This window comes from Larus michahellis, chromosome 20, assembly GCF_964199755.1.
Source record: "Larus michahellis chromosome 20, bLarMic1.1, whole genome shotgun sequence".
Taxonomy (NCBI): Eukaryota; Metazoa; Chordata; class Aves; order Charadriiformes; family Laridae; genus Larus; species Larus michahellis.
The window spans coordinates 2,008,442-2,031,100 of record NC_133915.1 but is presented as its reverse complement, the minus strand read 5'-3'; the positions used below and the strand labels follow the sequence as shown (position 1 = coordinate 2,031,100).

At 62.3% G+C, this 22,659-nt stretch overlaps 1 protein-coding gene across 4 annotated transcripts; it reads right to left on the bottom strand.

The window, feature by feature from the left end:
- Positions 1 to 2: 2 nt before the first annotated feature.
- Positions 3 to 18,567, bottom strand: DBNL (drebrin like). Of its 4 annotated transcripts, XM_074563487.1 has the most exons (14): positions 18,438 to 18,567; positions 16,173 to 16,228; positions 14,561 to 14,673; positions 13,398 to 13,472; positions 12,368 to 12,514; positions 10,975 to 11,052; positions 10,282 to 10,433; positions 9,495 to 9,549; positions 8,856 to 8,930; positions 8,665 to 8,767; positions 6,158 to 6,307; positions 3,629 to 3,735; positions 2,109 to 2,214; positions 3 to 1,089 (listed from the first exon to the last, which is right to left on the bottom strand). In XM_074563487.1, exons 1-14 carry the CDS (start codon positions 18,518 to 18,520, stop codon positions 950 to 952), a joined length of 1,440 nt encoding a protein of 479 aa, XP_074419588.1. In that variant the 5' UTR covers positions 18,521 to 18,567; the 3' UTR covers positions 3 to 949. The 4 variants fall into 4 exon arrangements, with proteins under 4 accessions (XP_074419588.1, XP_074419590.1, XP_074419586.1 ...); XM_074563489.1 differs by lacking the exon at positions 6,158 to 6,307 and having other exon boundaries at positions 18,438 to 18,554; XM_074563485.1 differs by lacking the exon at positions 18,438 to 18,567 and having other exon boundaries at positions 16,173 to 16,489.
- Positions 18,568 to 22,659: the final 4,092 nt, after the last annotated feature.

Sequence of the window (22,659 nt, the reverse complement as noted above, 5' to 3'; positions counted from 1 at the left end):
CATCCATCACCAAAGAAAAGCCCTTTTATTGTCACCGGGAGGATGGGGACGGCGCAGCGGGGGCAGGAGCCCAGGGCAATGAGACCCCCGGCCCCTCCAAACCCTGTCGCCTTCTAATCCTAAAGCAACGCCGAGGGAAGAAACTCAAGGGGATAAAGGTGGGAGCTGGGCTGGGCTCTTCCTTGTTCACAGTGAATGTGGGGGGATGGGGCGGGGGGGAAGGGGGGGAGGGACCCCCCGCTCACAGGTTTTGCTAAAAAATAAACCCAAATTACCCCCTTTGGCCTCGCAGACCTCCTCATGCATGATCTCAGTCCCCCAAGGGTGGCTTGGGGGGGGGGGGCGCAGAGAAACACACACACACACACACACATCCCCCCCCCCCCCACACACACACCCCCCCTGCCCCGGGGACAGCAGGGAGAACACAGGGATGGTGGCGCGGGGAGCTCTGGGGGTGGCGAGGTTTCGGCTCTCGGTGATGTCAGACCCCCCCGAGACGCTCAAATCGCCCCGGTGAGCTTCGTCAGTGACCCGAAACGGGGAAAGCGGTTACTCCGTCACGGCCACAGGGCGGGAAGGAGCGTGGAGGGGGCGGGGGGGTGGGTTTAGAGTCAACTTGTTCCCTGAAAATGACCCGTGAGGGGTCCGTCGTCACCTCCTTCAGCCCTGAAAAAGAATTCACGCTCCAAAGCAAAAGGTGGGGAGGGGAGATGGGACGGCGGCCCCTCGTCCTGACCCAGGGCCAGCGACGGGGGACAGGCGAGGGCGGAGGAGAGCAGCGCCTGCATCGGCCCCGCCGCCGAGGGAGCAGGGCAATGGCACTTCACTCGGAGAAAAGAAAAAAAAAAAATTAGAAGAAATAAAAGCCACATATCGTTTGGAAGAGTGAGGCAGGAGCCAAGCGGTCCCGGGCGGGAGGGAGCGGCTCTGGTCCCCACCAGCCCCCTCACTCTATCAGTTCCACGTAATTAGCAGGGAACATGCCGAAGTGGCCATCGGGCCCATAGCCACGCCACCAGCCCTCGTCGATCATCTCGATGTTGGTGATGATGTTCTCCGGGTCAAACGAGATCTCGGTGTCGTCGGCTGGAACAAGACAGAATGAGGCAGGGGGTTAAAACTGGTCATTTGTAAGATGTGAACATCTGGGTAAAAGAGGGCAGGGGAGGGGAGAATTACAAAATGACGGAACGGTTCGGGTTGGAAGGGACCTTAAAGCCCCCCCAGTGCCACCCCCTGCCCTGGGCAGGGACACCTCCCACCAGCCCAGGTTGCTCCAAGCCCCGGCCAACCTGGCCTTGAACCCCTCCAGGGATGGGGCAGCCACAGCTTCTCTGGGCAACCTGGGCCAGGGGCTCACCACCCTCACAGTAAAGAATTTCTTCCTCACATCTAATCTAAATCTCCCCGCTTTCAGTGTAAAACCCTTCCCCCTCGTCCCATGGCTCCCCTCCCTGCTCCAGAGTCCCTCCCCAGCTTTCCTGGAGCCCCTTTAGGGACTGGAAGGGGCTGGAAGGTCTCCCCGGAGCCTTCTCTTCTCCAGGCTGAACCCCCCCAGCTCTCTCAGCCTGTCCCCACAGCAGAGGGGCTCCAGCCCTCCCAGCAGCTCCGGGGCCTCCTCCGGCCCCGCTCCCACAGCTCCGTGTCCTTCTGCTGTTGGTGGCCCCAGAGCAGGGTGTCTGTCTCCCCCGAGTGGAGCAGAGGGGCAGAATCCCCCCCTCGCCCCCCTGCCCACGCTGCTGGGGATGCAGCCCAGGCTGCGGGGGGGTTTCTGGGCTGCCAGCGCACGTTGCCGGCTCATGGCCAGCTTTTCCCCCCGCAAAGCTCTCCATCCCTCCGACCCCCAGCCCATCCTGGTACCGGGGCTCATCCCCACCCAGGTGCAGGACCCTGCACAGGGACGTGAGCAAGAAACACGTTAGGGAAAACAAAGAGAAGCCATCGGCTTCCTTCGCTTGCTTCTCCAGCTCCAATTGGGGTGGGAAACGCTCTGCCCTGCGTCCTGCCGCAGGACTGCCTGGGGCGTTGGGCGACGTCTCCGGTCCAGCTCTCTGGGAACAGACTGGGCCCAGCAAACCCCCTCCCAGTTACTCCGCCGGTCTCACCAGCCTGGTAGTCGTAGAGTGCCCGCGCACACAGCCCCTTCCCCGCCAGGTCCGGCGCCAGCTGGTACTCCACCGGGTACCTGTATTTGGCATCGTCGACTTGATCCTTCAGGAAAGAGAGAGGCAGAAAAGGAGTCACCGGCGCGAAGGACGCTGCGCCAGGCGTCCGTCATTAACACGGCGAGGGCGACGCGGTTTGGGCCGGACTGGCACGAAACGAACAACAGCCGCTGCCTTTGAACTTCCTCCCCAGGAAGAGGGAGAGAAAATTAGAGAGAGACTTACGAGCTGTAAAGAAACGACGCTACTTTAACGAAATGTTAATAATTTAACGAAATGATAATAATGAGAAAATGTAATTATATTGATAAGAAAATAACGAAATAGCTACACCATATCGTCTGCGCTCCAGGGTCTCGCCCCCCAGCACGGGGTCACCCCACTCCACTCCTCGCAGCCCCGCTCAGTTTCCTCTCGCAGCGCCCCCCACGCCTCGGCAAACCACAAGATTCCCCCCCCGCCCCCAGAATAAAAAGGCGGATGTTGGGGGCTCCACGTGTCGCCGGCAGGAGACGAAGGAGCCGAGCGTGCGATGAGGGAGGGCCGTGGGCGCCTCTCCGGGGGGATCCCACACCGGCCCCAATCCCGCCGTGCGCCCGGCAGCCGGCACCCCCAGGAATGCCAAGACCAGCAGCAGAGAACCCATCCGGCAGCCGATCCCTCGGGATTTCCGCGGGTCAGCACCCCCATGGTGAAGCTGGACAAGCTGCAGTTTTCCAAGCCTTTCCCTCTCATTACCATTCCGAGGCCTGAGCCGGCTGCGTTTTTACTTTTCTGTCACACGGAAAGGCTGAGGCTCAGCCCCATCTCCTGCTCCTTTTGAACCAGGTGGGCACTTCCAGATAAATTTGGGAATGAGAAAATGAAATACGTTCGAAATGCTTATGGTTTTGGGGGGGGGGGCGGGATGGACAAGACAGGCGAATAGAGGAGAGGAAACCAAATGGCCGCCCCATCTCCAAGGGAAACACAACCCCGCTATTAGACACTGGAGAATCTGACGGAGGCCACCAAAAAGAGCTGGGCTTTGTCGGCTCCGCTGGTTTGGGACGTGCAAAGGAGGAGGACGAGGAGGAGGAGGAATCGCTGTGGCAAAGAGGCTGACGAGAGGGATGGGGGCAGGGACGGCCGTCGGACACGCCGGGGTGCAGGAGGGGCGACGGGCGCCCAGCACCGGTATCTCCCACATCCCCGCGCTGCGCGGGCGGCGGGAAGGGCCCCCAGCAGCACCCCCGCGCCGTGCAGGCACAGCCCGAGCGCATGCGAGCTCCAGGGTTTCTCCCTTTCCTACTGATTTCCGCCCAAGTTCCGAGTACCGGAGAGACCCGAAGAGAAGAGACGCCCATTCCAGACTCATCCCAAAAGATGAGCCAAAGCCATCCTCTCTCCCAGGAGGATCCCGGCTGGCCCTCGGCTGCCCGTTTCCCCTCTGGGGTCCTCTGTCCTCCCCACACACCAACCTGAGGGGGCTCTTCATAGATGGCCGAGGTGTCTGGCGGCTCCTCGTACAGATTTGCCTCCTCTGCGTGGGAAGCTGGGATGCTTGAATTGTACCCGGAGTCTTGTCCTGCAAAAGAAAACACCGCGATATCCGTCACACCAAAACCTCTCCCTGTCCCCTCTCTTGCCCGATTCCTGCTCCAGGCTGAAGTGCCACCACGGTTCTGGTATGAGCTGGACGTCCCCCGCTCTCCTGTCCCGCGGAGGGGACGGCTCCGGCAAGCAGGGGCTTAGGGAATGCCAAAAAAAAAAAAAAAAAAAAAAAAAAAAAAAAAAAGGGAGAGATCCAGGATCTCCGATGGGGAAAAAGAATAACCTTCCTCAAACCATTCCCAAGCTGCTCCTGGTGGTGAGGACCCGACGGGGAAGGGCTGGAGCAGAGCCCCTGGCCAAGAGCAGCATCTAGTGGCGACCGCAGCCCGGGGACACCGCTCGGCCCCGGCTGCTGGGGCGGCAGGAAAAGGAGAACAAGCCGCCCTGAAACCGTGGGTTTTCTCCACCAAAGAAGATCCGTCTCTGCCTGAAGCATTTCGCTGAACCCTCCGAGGGTTTGCTTTGTAACCGGGTCCATTTCGATTTTTTTTTTTCTTCTTTTTTCGGGAAAAGGCAGCTTGGAGGTTGTTTCCCCAGCTCCCACCTTCCCGAAGCAAAGCCGCGGAGCAGCCGCGGGACGGGGCGGTGAGGAGCCCGGCCAGCTGGGGACAAGCCAGCAGGGACACGAATCCACCCAGCCCTTCCAGGACAAGGCAACACCTTCGTGACAGCCCTGGGGAGACCTTCCGGAGAGCCAGCCCTCCTCCAGCCTTGCTCTTCCTACCCAAACCGCCCGAAAGGGGACGGAGCATCTCCCCGCAGCCAGAGAAAGCTCTTCGGAGCCCAGCTTTGCCACCTTGCCACCCCCGCCCCTGGAGCCCAGCATTGAGGACGCCCAGACATACACTGGTCTTTACTGGGATGGCCAAACTCAGCCCTGTCTGGCCGCCGTCCCCACACACCGCTGCCCCCGGGGACAGCACTGCCTTGGGGGAGCGAAGCCCTTTGTCGGGTCTCCAAGGCATTTTGTAAAGGTCTGAGACAGAGAGGGGCTCTGTGAGCTAAATTTCAGCCTGGCAGCTGGGAGATGTCCTCCCGAACCTCCTGCGAAGGCTGAGGAGGAAACAAGGGAGCTCTGCGGCAGGCAGCGGCAGCTCAGCTCCTATTCCCTCCCGTGCCCCACACCACCGCCCGGAACAGCACCCCGAGCCTTGAAATCAGGTTTTATGGGGACACGGCAGCCCAGAGAGAATTGAGTCGGACAACGGGACTCATTTCCGAAAGAGCCTCACAGACACCTGGGCCAAAGAGCATGGCATTGAGTGGGTGTATCACAGAATCATTGGGTTGGAAGGGACCTCTGGAGATCATCTAGTCCAACACCCACATCCCCCATCACGCAGCAGCCCCTGGGAAGATGGAACGAGACAACGGGCTGTTAAAAACTACAGCGAGAGCAATGGGTGGTGGGACCTTCAAACACTGGGCTGCACATTTAGCAAAGGCCACGGGGTTTGTGAACACTGTAAGATCCGCCAACCGAGCTGGCCCTGCCCAACGAGAACGTGCTTTATACGGGAATGAAGTCCCCGTGGTGCACGTGAAGAACAGGTCAGGGAAAACCCTCTGGGTTAGTCCCGCCACAGACAAAGGCAAACCCACCTGTGCTTTTGCACAAGGACCTGGGTGCACTTGGTGGGTGACGCAAGAGGATGGGAAATTCCAATGTGTACTTCAAGGGGATTTGATTTTGGGTGAGAACAGCCAATGAATTAAACCGTTTCGTGTTAATTGCTGCTTTCATAGAATCACAGAATGGTTCGGGTTAGAAGGGACCTTGAAAACCACCCAGTGCCACCCCCTGCCCCGGGCAGGGACACCTCCCACCAGCCCAGGTTGCTCCAAGCCCCGGCCAACCTGGCCTTGAACCCCTCCAGGGATGGGGCAGCCACAGCTTCTCTGGGCAACCTGGGCCAGGGGCTCACCACCCTCACAGCAAACAATTTCTGCCTCAGATCTCAACTAAATCTCCCTCTTTCAGTGTAAAACCCTTCTCCCTCGTCCCGTGGCTCCCCGCCCTGATCCAGAGTCCCTCCCCAGCTTTCCTGGAGCCCCTTTAGGGACTGGAAGGGGCTCCAAGGTCTCCCCGGAGCCATCTATAGTGGTATAATTTACCACTAGATGTCATCGCTACTGTGATTACATCGACAGTATTACAGCAAGAATGGCCCAAATTAATGAAGAATGATGAAACTGAGTGAAGTGCAGCGGTGATGGAACCAGAACTGGCTTCAGCAATGGGGTTTCTGGCTGAAAGATCTGCCCGCACTTTGCCGAGGCAGGGGAAAACCGCAACAGAAACTCAGAGCCTGGCCCCAAAACGCCCAGTTTTGGGTCTCCTATTTGGAAAGGCGAGGTGAAAAGCTCTGGTTAGGTAAGGAAGCAAAGCCACGCACCTGCAGTGGGTACCGGAGAGGCTGGAGGCGTCCCCCAAGCATTGGAGGGGGCGAAGGATGCTGGGGGAGCCCCTCGGGCAGGAGAGACGGGAGAGGCAGGACTGGGCACAGAGTTCACCTCCTTCTGCAGGAAAGGGCTGCGAAGCTTGCCTAGAAAAGGGCAGAAGAGGGTCACGATCAGCGGCGCAGAGTCTAGTTGGAAGCCTGTAGCCAGCAGCATTCCCCAGGGGTCGGTACTGGGTCCCGTCTTGTTCAACATATTCGTCAATGACCTGGATGAAGGGACAGAGTGTCCCCTCAGCAATTTGCTGATGACACAAAACTGGCACCCCAGAAGGCTGTGCCGCCATTCAGAGAGACCTGGGCAGGCTGGAGAGTTGGCGGAGAGGAACCTAATGAAGTTCAACGAGGGCAAGTGTAGGGTCCTGCACCTCGGGGGGAATAACCCCCTGCACCAGGACAGGTTGGGGGTGACCTGCTGGAGAGCAGCTCTGTGGAGAGAGACCTGGGAGTCCTGGGGGACAACGGGATGACCACAAGCCAGCGATGGGCCCTGGTGGCCAAGGCGGCCAATGGCATCCTGGGGAGCATCAAGAAGAGCGTGGCCAGCAGGTGGAGGGAGGTCATCCTCCCCCTGTGCTCTGCCCTGGGGAGGGCACATCTGGAGCACTGGGTCCAGTTCTGGGCTCCCCGGTTCCAGAGGGACAGGGAACTGCTGGAGAGGGGACAGCAAAGGGCCACCAAGGTGATGAGGGGACTGGAACATCTCTCCGATGAGGAAAGGCTGAGGGATTTGGGTCTTTTTAGTCTGGAAAAAAGAAGAGAGGGGGGATCTTATCAATGCTGATAAATACTTCAAGGGGGTGTGTCAGGAGGACGGGGCCAGGCTCTTCTCAGTGGTGCCCAGGGACAGGACAAGGGGTAACGGGCACAAACTTGACCGTGGGAAGTTCCATCTCAAGACGAGGAGGAACTTCTTTGCTGTGAGGGTGGCAGAGCCCTGGCACAGGCTGCCCAGAGAGGTGGGGGAGTCTCCGTCTCTGGAGACATCCCAAACCCGCCTGGAGGCGTCCCTGTGCCACCTGCTCTGGGTGACCCTGCTCTGGCAGGGGGTTGGACTGGGTGATCTCCAGAGGTCCCGTCCCACCCCTGCCAGTCTGTGATTCTGGGACAAGGAGTCAAATGTGCGGCAGGAACCAGGCAGGGACAGAGGCTCCCAACCGCGTGGCGACAGCCCCAGGACCCCCCCGGCATCAGCCACCGAAGGCTGTTGTTGATGCTCTTGGCCTCACCAGCCCACTGCTGGGTTACCCTCCTAAGCAGGATTTTCCAGCTCTAATCCTTGTTGGGAAAAACAAGTTTGTCTGCCGGTTACAGCAGTAGCTGCAGACGAGGCAAGAAAACAAGGAGGAAAAAAAAAAAAAAAAAAAAGACACATAATTTTGGGGAGGAAGAGTAGCTGGAGGACACCGCCACCTCTCCGGGCTCTCCACGCTGATTTTTGGAGCGCCCTGGATCTCACGGATGGCAGCTGGGAGGGGTACGGCTCAGACTGGTTGCTGCCAGCCTTGGCTTCCCTTTGGCAGGAGGTAACCGTTGCTGCTGCTGTTATCTGCCCCATCTCTGCCTCCCAAGGCAAACAAAAGCCGAGGCAGGGAGTTACGAGACGAGCCCTGCCCCAGCCCGGCGGCGAATAAGCCCCAAGACTTGCCAGCGGCCCTCAGTCCGCGGGGTTTATCCCCGCCAGGGCGTTCGTCTCCCTTTCCTCCACCGAAAAAAAACGCCAAACGCTAACACAAATGAGGGAAACCCCGCGGGATTCCTCACCCTCAGAAATCAGCCTTTTTCCCCCCCCACCCCCCACCATGATGTTTAAACACAAAAAAAGACATTTTCCCACCGTGGGATTTCACCCATCCCACCAATGGCTTGCCTACCCGAGAAAACGCATTCACGCGCCTACCACAAAATAAAAAGTGCTTATTCCAAACGAATTCAAGCAGGTTGAGCTGAGGAGGAGACGTTCATGCAGGGATATCACGTGTTCTCAGCAACTTCCTTGGCTGGTTTCAGCTTTGGTTTTCACGGCTTCCTGGTTTCTATCTGATAGATCAGCTCGGCCTCTCCTAAAGGGACGCGCTCCGGCTTCGTTCAGCCGGTGCGAAAAACCAGGTGGAATTTACAGCGGTCGGGACAGATTGTGGCAGGGGTTCCCTTCTGGCACTAATATATTTCATTCTCATTTTAAAAATGAAATTTAAGCCTCAGGAGTCGAGTCAAAGCATGGAAAACACCCATCTCAGCCGTTAAAACCGGGCGCAGCAAGAGCCTTACCACAAGAACTGTCGCGCCAGCTGGGTGCAACGAGCACCGGGTGTGATGAGAGCCACCCGCGCTCAGCAGGAGCCATGGCCAGTCCCAAACACATCCCCCCTGGCCCCGTCGAGAGCACTGGCGACCGGCTCGTGCTGCCCGACCCGCTGCCAGCGCCGTACCCGGTGCCGTACCTGGCTGGGAAGCCATCACTGTCTCCGCCGGCACCGACTTCTCCCTCTGCTTGAAGATGTCCCGGGGGTTCACCGCCCTCTGTGCCACCAGCGAGGCCGCCTCCTGCGCGGGAGAAGACCCCACGTTGGTCTGGGCGCCACGGGCGCGGGACGGGGAGCGGAGCCCACGCGGCGCCCCCGGCAGAGCCTACCTGGGCTTTCTCCACTGACTCGCTTCTCTTGAAGCCCTTCCGCTGCCTGGCCTCGTACTCCTCGGCTTGTTCCTTCTGCAGCACGAGAGAGGGGCCGCTACAGCCTCGGCGGGCACCAAGCCACCCCTTCCTTCCCCCTCCAGCCCCCTCCTTCCCCCATCCAGTCCCCAGGACCGGAGAAACGGAGCAAGGAACAGACACGGTGGCAGAGGGTGAATGGGGGGAAACCCCCTGGCTCCGGGAGGCAGATGCGGGAGGTTTGCTGGGATAAGGGCTCGGTTTCCTCCAGTGTCCCCAGGCTCTTCCCCAGGAAGAGTTTTAAACTCTGCTTTCCCCAGGGGCCGCGGCTGGACCGGCCCTCGGGAGCGCGTGCGCCCAGCGCGAGTGGAGGTATGGAGTGAGATCCAACGAAATCAAAGACAAGAGCAAGAGACCTGGAGGAGCAGCCTGGGGGCACTTCTGCCAGAGCGTGTCCGTGGGTCCTCCCACACGCCCTGCCCGCTGTGACACCCGCCCGGGGTGCTCCTCCGTCACCCTCCTGCCTCTGCCCGCAGCGTGGGCTACACCACGAGCCCTCTCCTCTCCGTCCTGGGGGATGCACGGATACACCTCGCCGTGGGGCACAAGGCCGGAGCTCACCCATTGCTGCTGCTCTTTGTCCCTGTTCTCAGCCTCCTGCTGCTGCTGGAGTCTCCTGCGGTGACAAAAGACAAACCGGGGTTTAAACGGGGCTGTTCTGGGACCTCACCCCGCTGCAGCTTCCCCTCTGGGGAAGACCAGAGGAAGGACAGTCCCCTGTGCTTCTGGGGCCAGACGAGGAGCCCCAGGCCACCAGGAGCCTCGAAGGGGACAACAGCAAGGAGTTCCTTCAAATAGTGGGACCAAACCAGAGAAATCTCTTCCTTCAGGCACACGGACAAGAGCACCCAGCGCGGAGGGGCCGGGCAGACTTCCCCATCCGAGCCGAAAACAGGAAGGCAGTGCCCGCTGCCGCCGGTAGAAGTGAGCTCCACCGCTAACGGGGGTCACGCCAGGCTCGGAGGGGAAGGAAATCAGCACAACGCTGGCCCCTGTGCATGCCACCGCCTCTCTGCAGGGCTCAGAGCCCTCCACCAGCCCGCCCAGACCACCGGCACGCCACGAATGGTGGCCACGGGTTTCAGCAACGTGTTTCAGAGGCAGCCTGCCAGGGGAGGACTCTGTCCCGGGGCAGGATCAGCAGGCAGGGAGCCCCGCGGGTGATGCTGGACCAGCTCATCAGTGGTTGGGCCGGGGAGAAGGCGCTCTCTGCACCCCAGGGGCCTGAGCGGGGACAGCGGCTCAGAAGAGGTGGCGATGAGGGCACACAGCGCCACCGAGGGCAAAGCCAAGAGATCCCAGAGAGCGGGACAGGCTCTGGGCGTCGTTACGAATGCTGGGGACTCACTTCTGGGCTTCAATTTCATTGGATCTCGCTTTATATCTCTGTTCTCGCCCCGCTGCCTCCTGCAGCTCCCGCTCCCGACGCTCTCTCTCCAGCCGCTGCCGCTCCTCCTCCGCTCTCCTCTTCTCCTCCAGCCGACGGTTTTCTTCATCTTTCTAATGGGAGACGGGCAACAAGTCGTGGGTTTCATCCTGCCGGCCCTGAGAACCCCCCCAGGTCTCTGCGCACCACGCTGTGCCCCCAGCCAGCACGGTGGCAGCTCCCAGGGCATCCCCGTAACACTTCCACAGCTCACGCCCTATTGCTAAACCGCTGCAAAACCCCGCTGTAGAACAACCCGAACGGGAAGGAAATACGGAGCAGGCTCGCCCTGCTCTTCAGTCTCACAGAGCTGCCTTCAGAAAGGTCAAAAACCATCTTTCTTACCCAAATGGAGTTTGCCACCTGCCAGGAGCCGGGCTGCAGCCCAGCCCTCTCCCCCTGCGCCCACCCCAGCCAAATTACGCCGAGATAAGAAGCATCTTGCTCTTCAAGACTCGTTTTCCCCTCCCCTTGGACTCCCCTGGAGCCCAGCTCTGCGCTGCTCGAGGTCTGGATCCCCGGCTCCGGAGCGGAGAGCCCAGGTTAGAGAGGGGAGACGCAGATGGTGAGAAGGGATCAGCTCCACCCGTGCTGAGGAGAAGCGGCAGCACTCACCTCTGCTTTGGCCCAGAAATTATCTTTGTTGACTCTCTTGATTTCGGACATTGCGTTCGTCTTCTGGTAGACAGAGCCCTGGGGGGAGGCAGGAGGTGGCACGCGTGAGCAGTAGTCACTGAGCCATCAGTTTCTGCATTCTTCAGCAGAAATGTGTCCTCGTGGCTTTCTGGCAGCTCCCTCCTGCTGCTACGGCACTGGCCGGACCCCTCTTTGCCCACCCCGGCAGAGAGGACCCAGCCCCACGCAGCCACGGGCCAGAAGATGTTTAGCATCAAGATGGAAAAAAATAAAAGGACGTGCTGTGATAGAATGCAACAGCAAAACCAGCACGGTCGGTGCTCAGTGCAGTCTGTGACTTTTTAGAAGATGCAATAACCTGACGCTTTACCCCAGAAGGGCTGGCTGAAGCCCAGCGATGCGACATTGCCAAAAACAGGGACTTCCAGCCTGGTTTTCATCGTGCCTCGAGCAAAAAAATAAAAAAGCAGGTTGCTAAAGCACAGAGGTGCCCAGGCTGGAGCAGACAGCAAAGAAGTGACCAGGACACGTGAGAACCTGTCATTGCCACCGCAAAGCGGGGCCGGGGGACAGCGAGGGTCTCCCCAGCTCAGGTTTGCTCTTTGCCTGTGTCTCAGAGCGGGGTCAGGCCGTGCAGCGTCGGGGAGGATGTGCAGCCGAGCTTCTCCTTTGTGCAGCTCAGAAAACTCATTGCTTGGGGCACACGTTAAAAAAAACCCCACCTTCCTACAGAACACGTCCACGTAGACAGAAAGGAAGGTGCTGAGATCTCCGGCCTCAACGCTTCCCAGCGCCGGGGGAGCCCCAGTATTCATTTGCAAAGCAGGTCAAAACGCCGCTGCACTGACACGGCTCGTTCCCTCTCCCTCGGCTGCACCACAGCCTCGGAGAACCCCAGGCCTTGCAGAGCATGGAATCATGGAATGGTTTGGGTTGGAAGGGACCTTAAAGATTATCCAGTTCCAATTCAGGGACATCTTCCCACCAGCCCAGGTTGCTCCAAGCCCCATCCAACCTGGCCTTGAACCCCTCCAGGGATGGGGCAGCCGCAGCTTCTCTGGAAACGTGCAAAACTGGAGCTTGTGCGTCTCTAAAAACCTGAACAGAACTGGGGGAAATCGGTCCTGGTTAAAAAAAAAAAAATATGGTTGGGCCTACGGAGAAGAGAGCTCAGGCTTTCCATTTGCTGCAAGGACATCTCGTCTCTGCCACCACTCCGTGCTCTTGCCCTGATTCACTCTGCAACGAGCCAGAGAGAGGAACTGGCCCTGGGCAAAATCATGGGTGCTTCCTCAGCCACGTCAAAGCACTGGGAGCCCCTGCCCGACTGCGAGCCCAGAGGGACGAGAAAGCCCCCGCGGAGCCAACTCACCACGGGAGCTTGAGGGCCCGAGTCCTGGAACTTGCTGCTCTCCTTGTGGAAGTTGTAGTTGGCCCCAGAGGCCTTGGCAACCTTCTCCATGATGAGCTCAGGCTCCACGTCCTCCTCTGCGCGAGCGTTGATGGTGACATGAGCCCCCTGAGCAGGGAGAAAGCCAGCACAGGAGTGAGAGGTGACTCTAGAAGCCACCAAACCCACCACGCTGCTTTGATAGGTCCCGTCTACACTCCCAGAGCTCCCAAGGGAAGAAAAAGGGTTCAGGTGAGAAAGGGAGGTCACCAGCCACTCTACGATCACAGAATCAGAGTGACGGGGGTTGGAAGGGACCTCTGGAGATCGCCTCGTCCCACCCCCGGCCAGAGCAGGGTCACCCAGAGCAGGTGGCACAGGGACGCCTCCAGGCGGGTTTGGGATGTCTCCAGAGACGGAGACTCCCCCACCTCTCTGGGCAGCCTGTGCCAGGGCTCTGCCACCCTCACAGCAAAGAAGTTCCTCCTCGTCTTGAGATGGAACTTCCCATGGTCAAGTTTGCGCCCATTACCCCTTGTCCTGTCCCCGGGCACCACTGAGAAGAGCCTGGCCCCGTCCTCCTGACACCCCCCCTTAGCTCTTGCTGAGCATTGATGAGGTCTCCTCTCGGTCTCAGAGCAGAGCAGGGCGATGACCTCCCTTGGCCTGCTGGCCACGCTCTTTGTAACGCGCCCCAGGAGACCATTGGCCTTCTTGGCTACAAGGGCACATTGTGCCTCATGGGCAACTTGGTGCCCACCAGATAGATCAAGCAAACGTTCACTGAGGAAAAAGAGACTTGTTTCTCCCCACTTGTGTTACAAATCAGCACGCCCGGGCTACCCAACACTGCAGGGGTACTGAGTGCTGGGGTCACCGCCCAGCCTCTCCTGGCCACCATCCCACCTTCAAAGATGTCTCTGTGCCACCCCAAAGAGCAGTGCGAGTCACGCAGGTTCCCTCGCCCAGGGCCCACCGATCGGGGGAGGACAGGAGGAGAAGAGGAGCAGACCTTTAGGAAGTTCGCCACGGTGCTGACGTGGTTGGCGCAGGCTCCTTTTCTCACATCGTTCACGCCTTCGCCAGTCTGAAAAGAGAAACCGTCGCCTGGCTCAGCCTGAGGCCCACCCCAGGCTGGTTTGTAGCTGTAGCACCTTGGTCTAAGCCTTCAAATCATCCACCCTGGCCACAGCGAGGGCTTCACCAGGGCTTCCTGCATGGGAAACGAGCCCGCTCTGCAGCAAGCACTGCTCAGGGGGACACGGCGACCCTCCTGCCCAAGGACAACAGCCACACCATGAGGGCTCCAGGCTCCTCCTGATCATCAAGTGCTTCATTCAACCCATCCTATCATACAATCATAGAATGGTTAGAGTTGGAAGGGACCTTAAAGACCATCTAGTTCCACCCCCCTGCCCTGGGCAGGGACACCTCCCACCAGCCCAGGTTGCTCCAAGCCCCGGCCAACCTGGCCTTGAACCCCTCCAGGGATGGGGCAGCCACAGCTGCTCTGGGCAACCTGGGCCAGGGGCTCACCACCCTCACAGCAAACAATTTCCTCCTAATATCTAATTAAATCTCCCTCTCTCAGTGTAAAACCCTTCCCCCTCGTCCCATGGCTCCCCTCCCTGCTCCAGAGTCCCTCCCCAGCTTTCCTGGAGCCCCTTTAGGGACTGGAAGGGGCTCCAAGGTCTCCCCGGAGCCTTCTCTTCTCCAGGCTGAACCCCCCCAGCTCTCTCCTCACAGCAGAAGGGCTCCAGCCCTCCCAGCAGCTCCAGGGCCTCCTCTGGCCCCGCTCCAACAGCTCCATGTCCTTCTGCTGTTGGTGTCCCAGCGCTGGAGGCAGCACTGCAGGGGGGGTCTCCCCCGAGCGGAGCAGAGGGACAAAAAACCCCCATCCTAGATGGGTTCAGAGCCGTTTACTGTCAGCGTCGCTGTCAGCCGAGGGAGGAACGCGGCCAAAGAGATGCGTCAGGGCAGCAAATCCTCCAGCCTCTGTTCGCCTGTGGCCATGGGGTTTGGACCACGCAGCCCCAGCGGTGGGCATGGCACGCCCTCGGTGCCACACCGTGTTGGAGGGGCTTCAACGCTGGCTGCCGAGCGATCGGCAAGGACGATTCCAGAGGGAAGCGAAGGGAGAGACAGTGATTTATTTCCCCCAGGGCCCGCACTCACCCAGTTGATGAGGACATATTTGGGCAGGCCGGAGTTGGGATCCTTCACCCTGCAGAAGGCATACATCACCTTCCCGCTGTTGAGCTCCTCCACCATCTCCTCCAGGCCACCATCTGCCCCGCGAGAGAAAGCGGAGGGTGTAAGACAAGCAGATCGCTTACACCTGGTGGGAACAGCCGAGCCAGCGTCCTGCTGGCTCTGTTCTTCCTGGAGATTATTCCTGTCAGATCTGGAGTTGTCCTACACGGAGAGCATCTCAGACCCTTTGTCTTTGCCCCAGTCTGTGCCGGAACCGAGCCCCAGCCCACCCTCACCCACACCCCACCAGCTTTCGCTCCTCTTCCTCAGAGCGTCGCCGCGACAGGCACAACTCCGCGTAGGGAAAGATCCCGAATCCATAACTCAAGCCAAGTGATGACCGAGAATGGAAAGGAGATGCCCACGTGCCCCAGACTAATTAGAAGCTTTAATCAGAGCAGGCAGCTACAAACCCTGCCCGCAGCTTCCTACGCCAAGTCCCAGCGAGCACCTCCAGCGCCGGGCACGGCGTTATCCACGAACCCCAGCATTGCTCCTGCTGAAAGCGTGTGCCGAAAAAAATTCCAGAAAAGGAGGAAAAACGCAAAAAAACCCCACACGCTCGCACGTCCAAAAAAAAAAAAAAAAAAAATTCCAACGGACCACAACTCCTCCTACTTTGGTTTGTCTGACCCCCCGAAAAGTGGAAAACGAGCCTCCGACCGCTTACCAAACACCGGCCGCCGCGGCGCAGCCCAGCCTGGTTTGCTCTGCCCTGCAGCAGGACCCCGGCTCTTTTCCTTCTCCGCTATTAAATATTTACGCTTCGGCTCTAAATTTGCGCAGGGTGGTTTCCGAGGCTAAGGCTGGAAGCCTGAAGCCAGCCGGCCGGCGGGAAACGGTGTTTGCCGGGTCGATGTTTAACGCGACAGGCATGGAAGGGCAGAAAGGGAAGCGCTGGGAAGGGAAGCTCTGCCGAGGGGCCGGGGTTCTGCTGACAGAGTTACGCTGCGCCTAATTCAGCATAAAAACCCCGCTAGACTTTTAATTTACACACAATAAACCTTGTCGGCTGAACAACAGGCTCCGATGCCAAGCCGCCCGCAACACGGACCCGGCGGAGCTGCCCGGAAACGTCTCACCCGGCCGCCAAGAGCCGTGAGAAGCGCTTGCAAAAACGAGAAAAGGAGCAAATAGATGCAAATCTAGAGAGCCGAGAAACCTGCCGGGACGCCTCGCTTTCCGCCAGCGGTCGCTTCGCCTCGAGAAGCGTTTGCGCAGGAATCGGCAGCCAGATTAAAAAAAAAATTAAAAAAATATTAAAACAAAACAAAACAAACACCCCCCCCCCCCCCAAAAAAAAAAAAAAAAAAGTCCCGCGAAGCGGGGAGGCAAAGAAAGAAGTGAGAGGGGCTTTAGGCGGAATCGCCAGCCTGGGGAAGCCGCTGCATGGTCCCTCCGCCATCCCCAACCCCTCCTCCCCCCCCTCCCCGGGAGGCTCTGCCCCTCGTCCCACCGCCGACACCCCCCCCCGCCCCAGCCCAGGCTCCGTGAGCACGGCCCCCACCACGCTCACGGCCCCCACCACGCTCACCTCCGCAGCCGGCCACGCGCAGGTCATTGCTGTTGCCTTCGTAGGTAAACAGAGCCCTAAAAAAAAAAAAAACCAAAAAAAAAAAAATGGGCAAAAGCAGAGGTTTTAAACCAACCTGCGGAGAAACGCTGGCCCCAAACCTCACACCCCGCCAGCGTCCCCCCTCCTGCCCCCAACGCCCTCTGCAGCGCACCCCAAAAACTCCCCCATGTCCACCCAGGGTGTCCATAAGGCCCCCCCGCCACACACACACCCCTCCTGCCCCACATCCCGGACGCCCCCGGATCACCCCATACACCCCCCACACCCCCAGACACCCCCTGATCCCTCCTGTACACCCCACATCCACCTCAGACACCCCCTGATCCCACGTACACCCCACACACCCCCCCTGATCCCCCCCCACACCCACCCCAGACACTCCTGATCCCTCTGTACACCCCACATCCCCCCAGACACCCCATATCCCCCCTGAGACACCCTCTCATCCCCCCCCCACACCCCCCCCAGGCACACCCGATCCCCCCCCAGACACCCTCAGCTCCCTGATCTCTACCCATCCTACATCCCACCCACATCCCCCCAGCTTCCACTACACACCCCACACCTCCGCCCCAGACACCCCCACACTCCTGATCCCTCCTGTATGCCCCACAGCACCCCCCCCCGCCACCCCCACGCCCTCTGATTGACCTTTTCCGCCCCATAACCCCATCCAGGTGCCAGCCCAGCTCTGAATCTTCCCCTCTACACTGCCGTCAGCCCCCCCCAACTCCCCCTAGACCCCCCCACGTCATCCCCTATACACCCCCCACCCCAGACACCCCCACACGCCCCGGTTTCACTTGCACCCACGCCCTCAGATCCCCACTATACACCCCAGACCCCCACCCCAGACCCCCCCTCGGCATCCTGACCCTCTCCACATTCCCCCCAAACAGCCCCCCATCCCCCCCTGTACACCCCACAACCACCCTCCCTGGCATCCCCTGCCCCCCCCCCAAACCCCTCTGCACCCCCTTAATACCTCTCCCATTCCTCCCACAGCCCCCTGCACCCCCCACAGCCCCCCAAAAGCCCCCGCACCCTCCACAGCCCCCCCAACCCGCCCTGCACCCCTCCCATCCCCCCCACAGCCCCCCAAAAACGCCCACGGCCCCCCCCAAACCCCCCCGCAGCCCTCCCATCCCCCCCACAGCCCCCCAAAAAATCCCCCGCACCCCTCCCATCCCCCCCACAGCCCCCCAAAAACCCCCACGGCCCCCCCCAACCCCCCCGCACCCCTTCCCATCCCCCCCACAGCCCCCCAAAAACCCCCAGCACCCTCCACAGCCCCCCCAAACCCCCCCGCACCCCTCCCATCCCCCTCACAGCCCCCCAAAAACCCCCACGGCCCCCCCCAAACCCCCCCACACCCCTCCCATCCCCCCCACAGCCCCCCGAAAACCCCTAGCCCGCCCTGCACCCCTCCCATCCCCCCCACAGCCCCCCCAAAAACCCCCACGGCCCCCCCCAAACCCCCCCGCACCCCTCCCATCCCCCCCACAGCCCCCCCCAAAACCCCCACACCCCTCCCATCCCCCCCACAGCCCCCCAAAAACCCCCACGGCCCCCCCCCAAACCCCCCCGCACTCCTCCCATCCCCCTCACAGCCCCCCCAAACCCCCCCGCACCCCTCCCATCCCCCCCACAGCCCCCAAAAACCCCCACGGCCCCCCCCAAACCCCCCCGCACCCCTCCCATCCCCCCCAGAGCCCCCCGAAAACCCCTAGCCCGCCCTGCACCCCTCCCATCCCCCCCACAGCCCCCCAAAAACCCCCACGGCCCCCCCAAACCCCCCCGCACCCCTCCCATCCCCCCCACAGCCCCCCAAAAACCCCCACGGCCCCCCCCAAACCCCCCCGCACCCCTCCCATCCCCCCCAGAGCCCCCCGAAAACCCCTAGCCCGCCCTGCACCCCTCCCATCCCCCCCACAGCCCCCCAAAAACCCCCACGGCCCCCCCAAACCCCCCCGCACCCCTCCCATCCCCCCCCCAGCCCCCCCAAAAACCCCCGCACCCCTCCCATCCCCCCCCCAGCCTCCCAAAAACCCCCACAGCCCCCCCCAACACCCCCCGCCCCCCTTCCCATCCCCCCCGCACCCTGCCGCCCCGCCCCCCACTTCCCCCCCCGGCCCCGCCGGTTCTTCCCCTGCGGCTGTCCCGGTCCCGGTCCCGGTCCCGGTCCCGGTCCCCCCCTCCGCCGCCGCCGCCGCCGCTGCTCACCAGTCCGTGGGGCTCCCCGCCGCCACCACCCGCCCGTAGGCCTCCTGCAGCGCCCGCCCGTTCTTGCTGAGGTTCAGCGCCATGGCAGCGCGCGCTCCCGCCCCGCCCCGCGACGTCCACGCCCCCGGCACGCCGCGCCCCGCCCACCGCCGCGCCCCGCCCACCGCCGCGCCCCCATTTCCAAGCTCCGCCCACAGACCGGGCCCCGCCCACCAGCCCCGCCCTGGAAGAGCCCGGCCCCTTACCCCGCCCCGCCCCGCCCCGCCCCGCCGGGCATGGCCCCTCCCTCTGCCGCCCCGCCCCGCCCCGCCCCCTGCTGCCACCCCCCCCACCCACCCCGGAACCGGCACCCGCCGAGCTCGGGGACCCCCCAGGGGTGATTCTCGGGGGTCCCCACCCCAAGGGCAGCTCCGGGGGTCCCCCACCCCTGGGCGATCCTCGGGGTCTCCCGCCCCGGGAGGGTTTCAGGGACCCCAGCCCAGAGAGGCTCTCGGGGTCCCCACCCCCCAGCGCAGCCCCACACCCCGCACCCCCAGACACACCCCCCCGCCAATGCCTCCCCCCCACTTCTAGGTGTCCCACGCAGCGCGACTCCCCTCGCCCCTGCGGTGAGAAAATTGGGATTTCTGCGGATTTTCCCCATTTCCACACCCAGCGGGCGGGGGCCGGGGGGCGGAACGGCGCTGGGGGGGGGGGGGGGGCGGGGGGGTGTCTCCGGGTGTTGCCAGCAGCTTTGAGCGCGGAGCTCGTTGGGGTGCAAACCCCCAAATTTTAGCCCAAATCATCAAAATTCTGCTTCCGGCAGGAAACGCCGGAGTTTGGGGTTCAGAATTGGGGATAGTTTTGCAGGATAAAGATTTTCCCGTGCTGGCGCGGGGGGGGGGAGTGTGTGTGTGGGGGGGTGTCCCTCTCTGCCCCCCGAAGAGTCACCCCAAAAAATGAGGTGCCCAACCCCGGGGGGGGACGATCGTCCCTGAGGAGGGCTGGCCCTCGTCCTGGCCTCGTCCCCGGGGGCTGGGGGGGGAGTGTGGGGGTGGCCCGCGATGGGACGCAGCTACTTGGGGGGCGGGGGGGTGGTGTGTGAGATGTGCCCAGCTCTAATTAGGTGGGGCGAAATGAGGAGCCCCCAGTGCTCCCAGCTGGGGGGGGGAGGGGGGATGCCCATGTGGGGCGGGGGGCACGGATGGCTGCTCGGTGTGGGGCAGGGGCGCAGCTGGGGCGATGCTCGGTGTGGGGCAGGGGGGTGGCAGCGCGGGGCGGGGGGGGCACAGCCATAGGGATGCCGGGGGGGGGCGGGGGGTGCTGCTGCGGGGGCCCTGGCACTCGCCCCACGCACGGGGGTTGCGCTGACGGGGGTGAGGGGCCACCCCCGCGATGCCACCTCCAGCCCCCCCCCCCCCCCGTATCCCCCCCCCGCCTCTGCCGCCGGGGTGCCCTGCGCCCCTCAGCCCCCCCCGTGCCTCAGTTTCCCTGCTCGGAGCAGGGCGCTGAAAACCCTCGTTTCCTTTACAAATTCGGGGGGGGACACGGGGGGGGGGGGACACGGGGGGAGCTGGCCCCCCCGCCAAGCTGTACCAGCCGCCCCTTGGGCACAAGAAACCCCGGGGGGGCTCGCGTTTGGGGGGCAGGAGGTGGCCGGGGGGGGACACGCACACACACACACACACACAGAGGACGTGGCCTCATCCTGCCCTCGGTGGGGGGGTGCAGCTGCCCCCCCCCGGCCTGGCTGCGGGGCTCGGTGTCCCCAGCGTGTGCTAATGGGCCATTTGCAGATCGTCGCGTGTCCCCCGCCCCCGGGCCAACCCCCCCCCCACCCCCCACCCCCCGGAGCCCAGCCCCGAGCCAGCTGCCAACATCTGGCTGGGGCCGCGCTGCCCCCCCCCGCCAAGCAGGGAGTGGGGGGCTGGGGGGATTTTTTGGGGTGGCCCTCCCAGCTGCAACCCCGCCCCCCCACACCCCCCCCAAACCCCTTTCCTGCCCCATAGCGGGCTTCGCGCCCCATAGCTTCCTCCGCGTTCGGGGTCACCCCACGGTGGGACAAGCCCGGGGGACGGGGAGGCTGGAGGGTGTCCCCAAAAAATCCGGCATCATCCCCATCCCGCCGGCCTCGGGGGCAGCGGGGGGGGGGGTTGGAAATCCCACCCCTGAGCCACCACCGTCACCCACCGGCAAAATAACCGGGGGCCGAGCTCCTGCCACCCGGTTTAACGAGCCCCCCCCGGGGCCCCCTGATTGTCCCGAGCGCTGGTGACAGTGACCGGGGGGCGGGGGGGGAGGGGGGGGGGTGTCCCACCGTGTCCCCAGCCACCAGGGGAAAAGGGAGTCTTGGCGGGGGGGGGGAGCGCAGGGGCGGGATGGGGGTGGGAGATGGTGACACGGGGTGGTGGAGGGGCCCAGGGCGGCTGTAGGTCATGGGACTGCTGAGGATCCTGGGGCGCCTGAGGGACCACCCTGAGGGTACCGGGGTGGCCAAGGGTCTCAGGATGGCTGAGGGTCCCAGGACGTCCAACGGTCCCACCTCACACCCCCCAGCTGCACCACCTCGCTGGCCAGACTCATCATTCCAACCGTTCCACCTGCGGTGGCATGCCCCCCCCCCCCCCCCCCCCCCCACCCTGGCTCCTTCCCACTCTCCCACCCCAGAGACTCATTTCTCCAATGTACCATCCCCAGGTCTCCCAACCTCCGCTCCCTTCTCCATCCCCAGCCCCGTGGCACCTTCAGGACGCTGCTGCCGGGATCTCCACACATTTGAACACCGGGACGGGACGTGCCGGGGCAAAGGCCGGGCGTTGGGATCTGACCTCGGGGCACTCGGAAGGGCCCGTAATTGCTTTTCGGGTTTGGGCTGCGATTTGAGATGGTTTTGAAGGGCTCCCACACTGCAAGCACCTCCTCCATCTCACTGACTTCCCATCCTGCCATCGTCTCCTTCATCTCATGGACCTCCCACCCCACCATCATCTCCTCTGTCCCACAGACTTCCCATTCCACCGCCGTCTCCTCTGTCTTGTGGACCTCCCGTCCCATCGTCATGTCCTCCATCTCATGGACGTCCCATGCTGCCATCATCTCCTCCATCTCGCAGACTTCCCATCCCGCCACTGTCTCCTCCATCTCATGGACCTCCCACCCCACCTGCTCAGCCAGGATGCTTTTAAGGACAGTTTAAGGGGCCTGCGGGGGATCTTGGGAAATGAGTTGCGATGAGGTTTTTCCTCCGGAGCAGCAGTTGCTTTTTGACGGAGACTTTCAACCCCACCGTAGAGGCTCCCCTGGGTTTGGTAGGACGCGCAAAAAAATGTCGCAAAGACCCCAAAACCGCAGGGCTGCCGGCTCCCGGGTTGTCACTTGGGGTCCTGCAAAGCTGGGGGTCACCTGGGCGCTGCGGGACAGTCACCGTCCACGTGTCCCATGCCAGGAACCAGCCACCTCCTCACTCCTTTGTGGACTTGTACCGCACGTTATTTATCTCCCGGCCAAGAGAAGGTTGGGAAAAATAACACTTTAAGCCGTTACTTATATTTTTTTAGGAGGCCGGTGCTCACACAGCCCCCCCCAGACACCCCCACGACCCCACACGGGAGGTCTCTCCCCACCCGTCCACTCCACAGAGCAAGGAGCCGCCTGGGAAGGGGCAGATGTGAAGTCCCCCATTCAGCACGCGGCTGGCGATGTTAATTAAAAGCAGGGCAATAAAACATCTGGAGGAGCGGGAGCTGGGGGGGGGGGGGGGGGTGCCCCCCGCGCGACACCCGGCAGCTGCCTCTCCCCGGGCCTTGAGAAAGTCGGGCCGGGGGGGAGCGGGGTCACCAGCGATCTGGACGCTACAAAAGCCTTTTCATGGAGGGTTTCAGGCCAAGCGACTGAAGGACCTTTGTGGAGCGGAGTGAGGTGACACGGGGGGGGGGGGCGAGGAGGGGGGAGGCGGCAAGTCCGGCCGGGGGCTGGGGCTCACGGTCAGGCTGGGGGTGACGGGGCGGGATGAGGGCATGGAGGTGCCGGGATGAAGCCCGGATTGGTGCCATCCCGGCCAGCCTCGTGGGCAGTGGGGCGAGCACCCACCCCACCCCTGTGTCCCCGTCACGGGGTGACGAGCCCACCCTGTGAGAAAAAGGCCAGGGTGGGGGGGGGGAAGAAAGGTTTTCCACTGGGTCCGTCCTGCTGGCGGGCTCGGGCTAAACGGGCACTGTGGTGGCACCCTGCTGCCGGTGTGGGG

Bases quoted from the DNA above. Each gene is read 5' to 3' on its own strand.
- DBNL (XM_074563485.1), bottom strand. From the start codon at position 16,401: ATGGACACCCTGGGTGGACATGGGGGAGTTTTTGGGGTGCGCTGCAGA. The intron at 14,674-16,172 runs GTGAGCGTGGTG...CTCGCGGGGCAG, and splicing joins GCGCGTGGCCGGCTGCGGAG to ATGGTGGCCTGGAGGAGATG. The intron at 1,090-2,108 runs GTGAGACCGGCG...GTCTTGTTCCAG, and splicing joins ACTCTACGACTACCAGGCTG to CCGACGACACCGAGATCTCG.